Source organism: Maudiozyma barnettii (assembly GCF_903064755.1).
Source record: "Maudiozyma barnettii strain CLIB 1767 genome assembly, contig: KABA2_01, whole genome shotgun sequence".
Lineage (NCBI taxonomy): Eukaryota > Fungi > Ascomycota > Saccharomycetes > Saccharomycetales > Saccharomycetaceae > Maudiozyma > Maudiozyma barnettii.
Genome location: NW_024545238.1, coordinates 714,626 through 728,996, shown reverse-complemented (window position 1 = coordinate 728,996; position 14,371 = coordinate 714,626). Strand labels below are relative to the sequence as shown.

General features: G+C 32.3%; 7 protein-coding genes across 7 annotated transcripts; 3 read left to right on the top strand and 4 right to left on the bottom strand.

Moving 5' to 3' along the window:
• Window positions 1-378: 378 nt before the first annotated feature.
• Window positions 379-915, bottom strand: MRP21 (mitochondrial 37S ribosomal protein bS21m; the record flags this gene model as incomplete). The annotated part of the gene is made up of 1 exon (XM_041548254.1): window positions 379-915. The coding sequence occupies one exon, from the start codon at window positions 913-915 to the stop codon at window positions 379-381; it is 537 nt and encodes a 178-aa protein (XP_041404188.1).
• A 540-nt stretch (window positions 916-1,455) lies between these two features.
• MAP2 (methionine aminopeptidase) lies at window positions 1,456-2,706 on the top strand (the record flags this gene model as incomplete). Its single annotated transcript, XM_041548253.1, has 1 exon — window positions 1,456-2,706. The coding sequence occupies one exon, from the start codon at window positions 1,456-1,458 to the stop codon at window positions 2,704-2,706; it is 1,251 nt and encodes a 416-aa protein (XP_041404187.1).
• Window positions 2,707-3,321: 615 nt separating this feature from the next.
• Window positions 3,322-4,242, top strand: KABA2_01S07106 (uncharacterized protein; the record flags this gene model as incomplete). Its single annotated transcript, XM_041548252.1, has 2 exons — window positions 3,322-3,364; window positions 3,635-4,242. 2 exons carry the CDS (start codon window positions 3,322-3,324, stop codon window positions 4,240-4,242), a joined length of 651 nt encoding a protein of 216 aa, XP_041404186.1.
• A 566-nt stretch (window positions 4,243-4,808) lies between these two features.
• KABA2_01S07084 (60S ribosomal protein eL32) lies at window positions 4,809-5,204 on the bottom strand (the record flags this gene model as incomplete). Its single annotated transcript, XM_041548251.1, has 1 exon — window positions 4,809-5,204. The coding sequence occupies one exon, from the start codon at window positions 5,202-5,204 to the stop codon at window positions 4,809-4,811; it is 396 nt and encodes a 131-aa protein (XP_041404185.1).
• A 1,530-nt stretch (window positions 5,205-6,734) lies between these two features.
• Window positions 6,735-8,225, bottom strand: GLO3 (ADP-ribosylation factor GTPase-activating protein; the record flags this gene model as incomplete). Its single annotated transcript, XM_041548250.1, has 1 exon — window positions 6,735-8,225. One exon carries the CDS (start codon window positions 8,223-8,225, stop codon window positions 6,735-6,737), a length of 1,491 nt encoding a protein of 496 aa, XP_041404184.1.
• Window positions 8,226-9,689: 1,464 nt separating this feature from the next.
• On the top strand, window positions 9,690-11,957 carry YME1 (i-AAA protease YME1; the record flags this gene model as incomplete). The annotated part of the gene is made up of 1 exon (XM_041548249.1): window positions 9,690-11,957. The coding sequence occupies one exon, from the start codon at window positions 9,690-9,692 to the stop codon at window positions 11,955-11,957; it is 2,268 nt and encodes a 755-aa protein (XP_041404183.1).
• A 247-nt stretch (window positions 11,958-12,204) lies between these two features.
• On the bottom strand, window positions 12,205-13,374 carry CCL1 (TFIIH complex kinase subunit CCL1; the record flags this gene model as incomplete). Its single annotated transcript, XM_041548248.1, has 1 exon — window positions 12,205-13,374. One exon carries the CDS (start codon window positions 13,372-13,374, stop codon window positions 12,205-12,207), a length of 1,170 nt encoding a protein of 389 aa, XP_041404182.1.
• Between the last annotated feature and the right edge of the window lie 997 nt (window positions 13,375-14,371).

Sequence of the window (14,371 nt, the reverse complement as noted above, 5' to 3'; positions counted from 1 at the left end):
TGGTATCAATACTTTATGATATCCTGGTGGTCATCTGTCGTTTTAATGTCGATAATACAACACCCTCGATATATACCAATGTTATTAGAAATTCAGTAAAATAAATAATATCATTGTTCGTGAACTTGAATATTCCATTTATTGTAATCTTATTGTAAATGATTTTACAAACTATCAAATTTCCTAGAGCTTAGTTGATGAGTATGGTGCAATAAGTTATCTTATTAAAAGTATTATTTTGTAAAATTATGAAAAAGATAGATATTATACGAAAATTATTTACATGTTTACGTTATATCATAATTATGTATGTGCACAATTCTGTTGGAATATATATGGTTCTTAAAGCAAATGTAGGGTTAGTACTTCAGTATTAAACTAGTAACCCTTTCTCTTTGCATCTTTAACTACTTCCATCAAACGCTTGAAACCCTTCATGAAATCCTTTCTATGACGTTGCGATCTCTTCATCTCAGCTTTTTTACCTGGTTTCATATGGAATCGTTGTTTCCTACGATCTATTGCAATTTGATTAGCAAATACAAGACCATTAAGTCTTCTGCAAGCACTTGCTGTATCTGAATTATTGACAAGGACCGTTCTACCTGTCTTAATTGAAAAATTCTTTAATGATGCTGCCTCTTCTCTAATTTGTTCAGGAAGGATAATAGAGGAATCACGATCAAGGTTATTCGTCGTATTGGCTTGCTTCATTGCATTAAATGAGATGTTCAATCCAACATCTGATTTATTTTTTTGGTCGTTTGGAAAAGATCTTAAGATATCTTGCGCATTATTATTGTTAAAGGGATATTGTATCTGCTGAGCTTTAGCAAAACTAACAAATGATCTTGCAGTCATAGTAACAATAGACCTATTAGTCTGAGTTATAAAACCACCTATACTCCTTAGCATTATTAAATTTACAGCGCTTCAATACTTCAAAATAAATCTACGAAATGAATATATAACTTGGGACACTGTTCGATTAGATGCAAAACTCGATAATCAATAAATTTTCTTCCAGAAAATATATTCAACGCTATTTGACAGTAATATGTAGTTATCCTCTATCGTGTGGTATATCCAAAGTATGTAAACTCTATTGACTCTTAATCAACTTTCTTTTGATACGTGTATAACTCCTCCATTCTGTTGTTTTTGCGTTTTCACCTAAATTGCACCTAAGAGCTATTCATTTTTCCGAATTGACAGTAATAAAAAAAAAACATCATAGAAAAGGTTGTTTTTTTTAATAGAACGATATTGTATTATTCATCCCATACTAATTAAATTAAGTTGCAACACTATTATCAAATACTGATTGTTACAAATCAACTCAATTAAGAAAGAAAGCAAATATACATTGTTGAGCCGGTGTCTTATAGTTATTTAATTATTAACTTATTTTTATTAGTAGTCTTATACATCCTTAATTAGAACCAAACAACATTGATGTCCGAAGCAACTGAGGTTAAAAAGGTCGGCCAAACTCCAGTATCAAACAGTGAAGCCGTTAAAGTAGCTAATACTAGCGGAACTACACCTGTTGATACCTCGAAATCTACCGATAAGAAAAAGAAGAAAAAGAAGAAGAGAACTAATATTAGTAAGATTGAAAACTATTTCCCAGACGGTGTATACCCAGAAGGTGAATGGATGAATTATGACCAAGATTTTAATTTGGCTCGTACCACCGATGAGGAGAAAAGGTACCTGACGAGAGATTTAGAGAACCAAGACCATTGGAATGAAGTCAGAAAAGCAGCTGAGATTCATCGTAGAGTAAGAAAGAATGTGGAAGGTAAAATTCATCCTGGGATGAGATTGACTGAGATTGCAGATCTTATAGAAAACACTACAAGAAAATATACAGATGCTGAAGATTTGACAAAAATGGATGATCCTACAAGTAGAGGTATTGGGTTTCCAACAGGTCTTTCTATTAATGATATTGCAGCTCATTTCACCCCTAACAAAGGTGATAAAACTATTTTGAGATACGAAGATGTTATGAAAGTAGATTTTGGTGTTCAAGTTAATGGTAATATTATTGACTCTGCATGGACAGTTTCATTTGATCCACAATATGATAATTTATTAACTGCCGTACGTGAAGCTACTAATACCGGTATAAAAGAGGCGGGTATTGATGTTAGATTGACGGACATTGGTGAAGCTATTCAAGAAGTCATGGAATCATATGAAGTAGAAATAAATGGTGACACATATGGTGTCAAACCATGTAGAAACCTATGTGGACATAACATTGGTCCTTGGAGAATTCATGGTGGTAAATCTGTACCAATTGTTAAGAATGGTGATATCACTAAGATGGAAGAAGGTGAACATTTTGCCATTGAAACTTTTGGTTCTACAGGGAGTGGTTATGTTACCACTGAAGGTGAATGTTCTCATTATGCTGTTCAAGATTATGACTATGATGCTCCTTCTTTACCAAGTGCTAACAAACTATTAGAGACAATTAATAAAAGTTTTGGTACTTTACCATTCTGTCGTCGTTACTTAGACAAGATTGGTGAAGATGAGCACGAATATGCGTTGAACTATCTAGTGAAACAAGGTTACGTCCAGGATTACCCACCGTTAGTTGATATCCCAGGTTCGTACACTGCTCAATATGAACACACTATCTTGTTACACCCAAACAAGAAAGAGATTGTGTCGAGGGGCGATGATTATTAATCAACATATCTGCCTTCTGCAGAGCATTATTGGGAAGGTAAATGTATATACTTGTATAGATAAGAACTTAATGACCACAGGCATATTTCAACGAGTGTTCAATAGAAATATATAAACTATTACTACTTCCATCTACTAGAGTAGTGATGACTCTCGTAATACAAGCTGTTGAAGAGAGTCAATAGCCCATTTTCTGTCACAATCCACGAATGCATATCGTACAATATGATATATCTGACTTGGATTCATGCTGTTCTTTTGTCGCTGTCAGATTCCGTTTGCATGAATAATTTTGATTTTGGCACAGGAAACGGGTTTCGTCGTTCCCCCAAAAGGGAAAGACGGTCTCTTTGGGTGGTCCGATTCGACATAATGTTATTGTTATTGTTATTATTATTATGATGAGGGTGATGGTGATGATATTCTCTCCACAGACATGTGCATCTAAAGGACAAGATCAGTATTATTACTACTACTAGATTAACAAAGCATATTCAAACACCGTCTTTTGCCTATATATATAGATATATATTTAAAGGTTTATCTGAATTTAATTATTTGCATTATACACAGAGAGAATATATTGTATTTACACACACCTAACAAAAGCACACGATGTCCTTAGTAGAAATTAATCCAGATGTTCTAGAATTTAAACGTACGTTATTTTGAATATTTTTATTTTGTTTTATCTATTTTTTTATGATTACAACGACCCATAGTTCGATTCATTTCATAGAGAATATTATATTATACAATTCTATTGTAATCTAAACTAGCAATTTTAATACTAACATTATTTTATGTTATTTAATAATTGAAGACAAAGCCGGTCTTGTATATTAAGTTCTCTAATGAGAATATTAATATTTATTTATGAATGGCTTTGTATAGATTATACAAACATACGGTTAATTGTTTATCATAGCTCCCCTAACGGAACAATCTATTGAATATATGACAATTGTAAATAATGCTCCTCATAATATAGCATTTAAAGTGAAGACAACAGCTCCAAAATTTTATTGTGTAAGGCCAAATGCGGCAGTGGTTGCACCAGGTGAATCGGTGGAAGTTCAAGTCATATTTTTAGGTTTAGCTGAAGAACCTTCTGCTGATTACAATTGTAGAGATAAGTTTTTGGTTATAACTTTACCTGCGCCAGAAGATTTGGAAGTTAAAGACGTTTCTACATCTTGGTCTCAATTAGAGGTTGCTCATAGTAAAGAAGCTATCTCTAAAAAAATTAAAGTAAAATATTTAATCGAAGAACAAGAACAAGAAGGAACACCAAAAGAAGAGGATGAGGAAGAAATTGCACAAGTACAAGAATCAAATGTTGAAAATTTGAAATCAGAAAGAGAAGGACCACAAGTTCAAAAAGAAGTTAAGGAACCCGAAGTTGAAGAAATTAACCCAGTTACAAAGGTACAAGACAATATACCTTCTGAAGTGAAGTCCAATAGTACATTAAACCTAAAGCTACTTTTGGGGGTTGTGTTGCTTGCCTTTGTTATTCGTTGGTTCTATTATTAATTATGGAAATACCATCGATTCCATTCATGCTAACATATTCATTTGTTTCGTATTCATTTCTTACATCCATTAATTAAACTAAAAATTAAAATCAAATTAGAACATAAAAGATACTTAAGGTGCAGATATTATCAATGATAAATAATAAAAATAATATTAAGAAGAAGAAGAAGAAGAAGAAGAAGAAGAAGAAGAAGAAGAAGAAGAAGAAGAAGAAGAATACTAAGATTGATCTGACTTCAAACGTTTTATAACTCTTTGTTTTTTTATATCAATTTGGGTATTTTGTGATAGTAATTGTATTTCTATCATTTAAATCGTTAATATTATTGTTACCGTGTTTAATTTGAAGTTGAACAAGGAATAACAGATTCTTCCAAAGACAATTTGTACAAATATATATATCATATATAATAGATCTCATGACACTTAAATGGCTATATACTTGTATTAGTACGAACTTTTCATTGGTTTTTAAAGATTAAAGAGATTTTATTAGATACATATATAGAGATAGATATTCCTTTTTGTTGAATTATAAAACTAAACACATAAAAGTAGAGCTCTTAAGCTTCCAAAGCTAGACGACCCTTTGGATTGGTAACCTTGACACCTAAGGCCTTAGCTCTGGCTAGAATACCTACTCTGTTCTTGGAAGAAACGTTGTGAGCAATTTCAGCAGCATAAGTCTTAGTGTGCATCATCAAAGTTTCTAGATCCTTGATGTTGGCAACCAAGAAGACCTTGTGACCGGATGGGGACAAGAACTTGGTCTTCTTGTTGGAACCGTAACCGATGGTTGGTTCATCAATATTACCTCTGAATCTTCTTCTAACAACAGAGTCAATACCCTTTTGTTTTCTCCAGTTTTCAGCAACTCTGTGGTAACGGTCAGAGTGATGTCTCTTAAACTTCTTAGAGTGCTTCTTAACGATTTTTGGATGTGGTAGGGAGGCAGCCATCTATAAATAATAATATAATGTTAAATGAACAATAACTTATAGTTCAAAAATTAATATTTGTTAGTAAATGAAAATTAAGAAATTATACGAAATATTAAGCATAGCAGAGATGTCTTTGTGTACTAGTGTCCTTTTACATTACAGAAAAGAAATGTGCAATTTCGTTTCATTTAAGTCTATTAATGATATCATATGTTTTAATTTCGGTATTATTCTTAATGTGAGAATTCATGACAATAAGAATCATAATGACTGACTTTTGTTGTTTTAACATTACTTTTTCTCTTAGTTATTTATTGATAGTCATTGGTTATGATATATAGGTTCTCAATTTGTCATATTCCATATTAGATTCTCTTTTTATATTATACGATCATGTTTGAACCTTTATTATCATATTCCTTGGAAGGTCAAATATTTCATCGACCTATATCCTAGATATTACTAATAATCAGTTTTAACAAATCATATCAACATTTATTACTCGTATTAACCTATTCATTGTTTAATGATTTCTCTAGGACGTGACACGTACTCAAACATTTCCATTACCTTGCTTTCTATTATAGTTATTATTATGCATACTTTTATCGATGATTTTTATTGGATCTTTATTAGCTTCTGATAAAATTACAAAATTAAAGGTTTATTTAACGATGTTCCTACTTTTATCTGATAGCCACTTTAACGTTACGCAGTGGTTAGATACACTATGTCTATACCGGTATGCCCTCCCTCACAGTGGAGTTCAGTAAGGACTCCTTCGGTATGGTGAAGCTCATCTCAATACAATGATGAAAATTCCAATCAGTATCACCTAACTTGCTATGAAATTTCCAGTAAGTCGGGATAGAAGGGGCAATGCAACAATCTAGTGGTTTAGCCAAAGGAGAAGAATTCTCCGTCGGGAGGAAAAAATGGAAAAAGAAGTTTCGTTCAGGGAATAACAATAGTTAGGCAGAGGAAACACCCTCAAACAGGATTAACTCTGCCTGTAATGGTCACCTCTGGGCCGCATTCCCACAGTGGTCTTCCCATTGTGACAAAAACATATCCTCCTACTCAACACCACTTACAAAATTTCTATTCGCAAACGGGTTCTGGATGGAAAAACAAAATAAATTATTCTGTCTCCAAAAAAAATGAAAAAACAATTACAATTTACATCCGTGCATTACATACTAATATTAATGTTAGGAAATGTATGGGTTTTGCAAGTTATATAGTCTTTTCATATTTATAACACACTTCAAAACTCCGACGTTTCAAGTTTAGAAAGTATTTTCAATTATTTCAGTTGCATTAATGAATAACGACAGCTAAATAAATAAATGTAACATAATAATTACATTTATGGAATATCTATATATACAATTTCAGGTATTTCACTTTTTCATGGGACATTTTTTAGAAAGTTGTTTATGTTTATATATATATATATGTATGTATGTGGAAATATGCTACAACAATTTAAATAAATGGGGAATAAAATGAGAACTTATATTTATTCAGCTATTGTCATTATTATGATCAGTTTCTTAGGTAATCTCTTAGATAGTTACCTAACTTTTGAGCACCTTGCTCGACAGCATCCTTTAGGACCTGTAATTCATCATCGGCACCGACATTGAAGTCTATGTATTCATTGTTAGCACCTTGATTACTACCGAAGCTTTGTTGAGAGCCATAAGGACCATTATTACTAGAACCTTCTTCTTCTTGGTCTTGTCCGAAATATGCGCTAGAAGAGATGGAGGTTGCATTATCGTAGGTTTTTAACTTTTGTTTAGCTTCACGAGAAGCATCTTCATCATAACCAGCACGACCAAACATTTGATCGGAAGAAATAGCCTTTTGACCACCATATTTTGCAGCCACTTTACCTGAGTATTTTGGACCAGATGCAGCTCTGATAGCCTCCTTTTGTTCAGTAGCCAATTTGCTTGCATCATTGGCAACCATACCAAATCCAAGTTTAGCAAATTTTGGTTGAACTTCTTCAATGGTAGTAGGAGCTATGTATTCATCCTCTTCATCACTTTCATCTAAGAAAGTTTCAGTTTTGTCTTTGTTTTGATTAATACTGTTCGAGTCGCTACCAAAACTGTTTGAATTATATGTGTTGGAAGAGAATGATGGTTTTATTGGTTTTGATGGAGCAAATTGTCTTGATTTTTTCTCTTCCTTTTCAATCTCTGCATCTTTTTCAAATTGATCAAATATATCCTCAGCATCTGCTTGATCGACTCTCTTAGCCGACATTTTGGTAGCCTTTCTTGAGGAAGATAAGATAGAATTTTTCTTGGTTCCAGAGTTACCACCTAAGATACTGGATTTCTTTCTGTTTGATGCTAGGATGGATGATCTAGTTTGATTAGCAGTAACTGTATGATTATTATTAATTGCTAAAGATGGAGATGAGCCTCTTGGAGTATTAACCCCACTAGAGTTGGTAGAAGATACCGCTTTTGGTTTTTGCCAATTAGAGAAGAAATCATCTACACTATTTTCATTCGAAGAATTATTACCATTCAATGAAGAGACCTCTGAAGTAGAATCATTGATAGTATCATCCATATCATTTAACGATAATTCACTTGGATATAAGTCAGCATCCTTCTGTGCTTTTTCGTCAAGATAAGCTTTATATCTCTTAGCGACATTACTTGTATATTTAGCATGAGCATCAACACTTGAAGTATCTAAGTATTGTTTCCCATTGTTTTTCATGAAAAAATCTTTTGCTTTATGATTCCCACCTAATTTAAATCTTCTTAGATTATTAATTGTCCATTTATCTAAGGTTGAAGATTTAACAAATGTTATATGAACACCTAAGTTTCTATGAACTGCAGAGCATTGAATGCAAAGCATAACACCGAATGGAACAGAAGTCCAAGTAGGATTTTTATTACCACAATCGAAACAAACACGATTGTCTAATTTAGTATTCAATTTTTGAAAGACTTGTTGTCTGATTTCATCCGAGACAAACACTTCACCTTCTGGATTATGGCTCATGATGACTTGGATAGTAATAATATTATTCTGTCGTGTATGAGAGGTTCCTTCAATTAGTTATAGAGATATAAGTCGACGAAGAAGAAAAATTATATGTATACAGTAAAATTTTGAAGGAAAGGCAAATTTAAAAAAAAAAGGGCTTTCTATGTATGCAAACGTTTTATTTTTAATCTTGTTGAAATATTTTTCTTTTAATCTATTAGAAGGCTAATCAAATAAATGTTGTAATAAGGGAAGAATACTGTAAATTAAAATTCTAGTTGTTTGAATCTTTACTTATCTTCTTATTTTTTGATCAAATTAGTGGTAAGTTTCTTTATTTGTTTATTTTACATATTTTCCAGTTGATTATAATATTGTCAAAACACCATAATAATAAATATAGTACATAAATAAACGTGAAGAAGATAGCAAATAATGGGAAAAACAAATAAATAAAAACAGTTGAATTACACAGACAAGGGTGAAGGTGAAAGAATGCAGAAATAAACTACGTTCTATCTGCGTACGTTGGCAGTTAGTTGTGTGGATTTTTTACTATGTGTCCTTTCTGTTTTCTCTCGCGCCGTCTTTTTATGTTTTTTGCTTCTTACCCTGTAAAAGCCCTATTTGATCAACTAAAACCCTAACCAGAAAGAGAGTTAAATTTGTATGTATGGGTGTGTGCTTGTGCCGTACAACATTACAAGAGGATTGAGGTCAGCACCGTCGTACAAAGCGACCACTATTTTGATGCACCTTATTCTGTCTGTCTGTCTCCCTCTCTATTTACTGTCCAGTAAGCAAAAAAAACCCTTTTTTATTTGTTTTCGCCGCTACTTGGCTACTTACAACGGAGCGTTCTTTAGTATTATTACGGTGTAATGCTTTACTATGTATAGCACAGTAAGAGAGAATGAGAGACCGTCACCTATCCATCGCGCACATTCATAGCCGAAATAATTCGTAGAGTGAAATGTTCCACTTTGCTACCATACATAATACTAATACTAATGATGTATATAAACTTTGATTGCCACACAGCCGAAGAGGAATATAATAACGCCCCCATACTAAATATTTTGTTGTCCCCAGCCCGAGACTATTTTAAACTGGGTTTTTGGCTTTATTAAATTATAAATATATAGAATAATAATAAGACAATATATTATCAACACACAAGGTGTGATTATTATTATTTTTTAAGAACTAGGGCATCGTTAATATCATTTTATTTTCGAAGAATAAAGGAGTTATAACAAAGTTTTGTATAGATATATATATATATATCTATATTCTGTGTGATACATTTAAAAGTTATATCAGTCTGACTCACAGATATATATATATATAACACCGTATTTTAGCTATACTTACAAATACTAAAAGGTTTTGATTTACACCTACAATTTGGTTGTTATTATTTTCTGATACGTTATTAAAAACAATAATAATAATAATAATAATAATAATAAAACAATCATGAATATTTCAAATACGGTTGTTTCGACTGTATTAAATAGTGGAACTAATAAATTATTATGGAGAGCCGGATGGACGGCGTTAATGAAAAGTTCAATGAATTATGGATCTAAAAGATTTTTGCATTTAAGAAATAATAATATAAATGTTTCTAATACATTATTGTATAATAGATCGAACAATCTAATTACTAATAAAAGATATTATTCTGATAAGAATAAGAAGATTAATGATAATAATGAAAAAAATAATACTAATTCATCACCTTCTATGTTACCTAAGGATCCTATGGCAACAACAGCAACAAGTGATGCTGTTAATCATGCAGTTCTAGCAAAACAAGAACAACAAGCAAATAATGATATTACTAGTGCAGATGCTCAAGCTATTTTTTATAAATTATTATTAAAGGCAAATTATCCACAATATGTAGTCTCTAGATTTGAAACACCGGGAATTGCTTCTTCGCCAGAATGTATGGAATTATATATGGAGGCTCTACAAAGAATAGGTAGACATTCAGAAGCAGATGGTGTGAGACAAACTTTAATGACTGCAAGTTCCGCAGGAGCTGTTAATCCTTCTTTGGCATCATCTGGTACTAATAACCCAAATTATCATACTAGTCCAGGGCCTTCTTTGTATAATCCTTTCTATGGATCTAAGAAAGAACCATTACATGTCATTGTCTCAGAATCAACTTTCACTATAATCTCAAGATGGGTGAAATGGTTAGTCTTCTTCGGTTTATTAACTTATGGTTTATCTGAATTGTTTAAATATGTTACAGAAAATACTACACTATTGAAAAATTCGGAAGTCGCTGATAAATCTGTCGATGTGGCAAAGACAAATGTTAAATTTGATGACGTTCAAGGTTGTGATGAAGCTCGTGCTGAATTAGAAGAAATCGTTGATTTCTTAAAGGATCCAACAAAATATGAAGCTCTTGGTGGGAAATTACCAAAGGGTGTACTATTGACTGGACCTCCAGGTACTGGTAAGACTTTGTTAGCAAGAGCTACCGCAGGTGAAGCTGGGGTTGATTTCTTCTTTATGTCAGGTTCTGAATTCGATGAAGTATATGTTGGTGTGGGTGCTAAGCGTATTAGAGATTTGTTTTCACAGGCTAGAGCTAGAGCACCAGCCATTATTTTTATCGATGAATTGGATGCTATCGGTGGTAAACGTAATCCTAAGGACCAAGCTTATGCTAAACAAACGTTGAATCAATTGTTGGTTGAATTGGATGGGTTCTCTCAGACTTCGGGGATTATTATCATTGGTGCTACTAACTTTCCTGAATCCCTTGATAAAGCATTGACAAGACCAGGTAGATTCGATAAGATAGTTAATGTCGATTTGCCAGATGTTCGTGGTCGTGCCTCTATCTTGAAACATCACATGGAAAAGATTACTTTAGCAGATGATGTTGACCCGACTCTTATTGCACGTGGTACTCCTGGTCTTTCTGGTGCTGAATTGGCAAACTTGGTGAATCAAGCAGCTGTATACGCTTGTCAAAAGGATGCTGTCTCTGTTAATATGATTCATTTGGAATGGGCAAAAGACAAGATCCTAATGGGTGCTGAGAGAAAGACTATGGTTTTAACTGAAGCAGCAAGAAAAGCTACTGCATTCCATGAAGCGGGTCATGCAATTATGGCAATGTTTACCGCGGGTGCTACTCCATTATACAAGGCTACCATTCTACCAAGAGGTAGAGCCTTGGGTATTACATTCCAATTACCTGAAATGGATAAAGTGGATACCACAAAGAAGGAATGTTTAGCACGTCTAGATGTGTGTATGGGTGGTAAGATTGCTGAAGAAATAATTTATGGTAAAGAAAACACTACAAGTGGATGCGGTTCTGACTTACAAAGTGCCACTGCTACAGCAAGAGCCATGATTACTCAGTATGGTATGAGTGATTCAGTCGGTCCGGTCAATCTTTCTGATAATTGGGATAGTTGGTCAAACAAAATTAGAGATGTCGCGGATAATGAAATTATTGAAGTCCTGAAGTCTTCTGAGGATAGAACCAGAGGCTTATTAAACAAAAAAAGTGTTGAATTACATAGATTGGCAGATGGACTCATAGAATACGAGACATTGGATGCCAAAGAAATGGAAAAGATTTGTAGAGGTGAATCGATCAACAAAATTAAAAATTCCACAAATAAAGTGATTGATGGTCCAGATAGCGATGAACGTAAAGATATCGGAGGTAGTAAACCAAAGATACCGACTCTTATTAATGCCTAGATAATAACGCATCTTATTACTCTCTGTTGTCATAGACAGTAAAACACACACGAACATTCCACAAACCGGAAAAGAAATTTATTGGGGATCCGTTAGATAGAAGTTTATTTATCGGTGGATCCAAGCTTTTTTTCATCTTTCTTCCGAATTATGATTAATGTGGATAACTATGTAAATATTATATCCAATATATATATGATTTTAATGCACTTACAATTTTTTTGTTTCCATAAAGTTTTAAGAGGTTTTATTGCTCAACTTTTGGTTTCTTACTTGGTGATTCACTACCATTATCATCACCACTAGCTTCTAATTTCCTCTTCAATTTTTGTAGCAGTATACTTGGATTTTGGCAATAATAGTTCTTGGCTGCAACTCTCTTGGCGTCTTCTGTAGTAACAGATTCTGACTTTTCGAGGACATCCACACATTGTCCTATAACAACTAATAGTTTATCAAGTTCTATATCATTCGGTGTTTTTGTTTTATCTTCAGTTTTTCCTGGCTTTGTTTCATTCACATCCTTATTTTCCTCTTTTTTCTCATCTTCAGTGTTGTTGGTAATATCCTTCCCGAATTTCATCTCTAAATATCTACTTATCAGCTGTTCATCTTCCATTAAGATAATCGCCAACGTAATTTGGGGTGGTGTAAACAAATATACAATATCAGTTAGTAGGGCATCTGTAATCTTCTTCTTACAACGATCATATATTTGACCCATATATTTTAAATCCACTTTACCATATAAGATAGTCTGGATATCTAAGAAAAACCCATGTAAAGGTTTATATGGGTGATGATTTAAAAGAGAAAACTTAAGACTCTCTACTAGTTTAAATTCGTATTTCAAAATAGCCTCTCTATTTGATTTGGCCTTCTTAGCAAAAGAATCCACACTGATAAAATAATTTTCAGATTTGCAAGCTAAAAAAATTGTTGTATGTACTAAATTCTTTGGATCAAACTCCATAACAGAATTATCCAGGAAGAATCTTCTAAAGAAAGTAATAGATGTCGCTATCACTTCAGTTGGTAAATTTAAATGTTGTGCAATCACTTGAACTTTCTTAGAATAAAAATTGATTAATTGGAACTCTTCTTCCATTGATAACGGAGATGCTTTCGCTCTTAAAGTTTGCAATTCATCTTCCGTTAGCGTACTTTTTTTCTCTTCAATAAATTTTCCTAATTTTTCATTAATAAGGGCTATAGCTCTTTGATTTGTTTGTTGTCTCCTTTCTCTTAAGTTATCTTTTGTAAACGACCATATACGATACTGAGAGGAATGTCTGTAGAGATCGTCATCAGATATTCTTTTATAATTTGGTGGTTTTTTAGGATCTTCATTTTCTGTAACAGTAGAAGGACTATTGGAGTTATCTATATTAGGTGTTTGAGATATTTCTCTTGACATATTGTAAAATAATTGTAATAGGGAAAATGATAATACAGAGTTAAATTAATAAATGGTAGAACTTACTTTTTGGTACCGTCTCTATTCCGAATTCTTTCTAAACTTAAGAAATATTGTTCTATATCTTAAACAGTGGTTCTGAATCCAATAAGAGCTTATGGCTATTCTATATACCCCAACATAATAAAAAAATGGAAAAATATTTATCCTCCTCAAAATGTAATTGATCAAGATTTCTTACCTAAAATTGTTTTAGTATTATGAATTTTTCAAAAACTGAAGCCTTCGTGCTGTGTTAATTTTAAATTAAACCCTAAAGTTGAAAATATAGGGTTATTTGAACAAAAAAAATAGTTTAGTTAGAGACACCTCGAATGAATTAATGCCGACACTTACCAAGACAGTCTTTTGATAATGCAAAACTATATTACAGCATATGACCTTATTTGGATATATTTGGATATATTTTATATATTGATGGGTATTTAAGAGAGGTTTACCTTCTTTTTTGATAAAAAGTAAATGAATTTTGGTTAAATGTGGGGTATAAGAAAATATTTCTTTGAGAACAAGCTTATATATCCTTATGTAGTATTTATAATTATAAAATAGTGGTTTTATTTTTTTAGGTTGTCGTGTAAATAATATTTTCAGGTAATTAATTAATACATAATAAGTCTAAGTCAAGAATATCAGCAAGTTGTGAGTACTTTGGGGTTAATTGGATGTGTGTTTTTTTTAATTTAGGTATGTACGTATGTACCTACAGGGGAAAATATGTATTAGCAATATTAATTAATTATAATTTGAAGAAATAACGGTTATAACACAAAACAGAAGGAAAGGCAATAATAGATATAAGTTTAAAAATATAATATAATAATTAATAATGATAATTGTTGTTTCTTTTAGAGCTTATTTAGATATCATAATATCTATTATATAAAATATATATATATATATAATTTCACCCTTTATTCAGTCCATTAATAAAGCT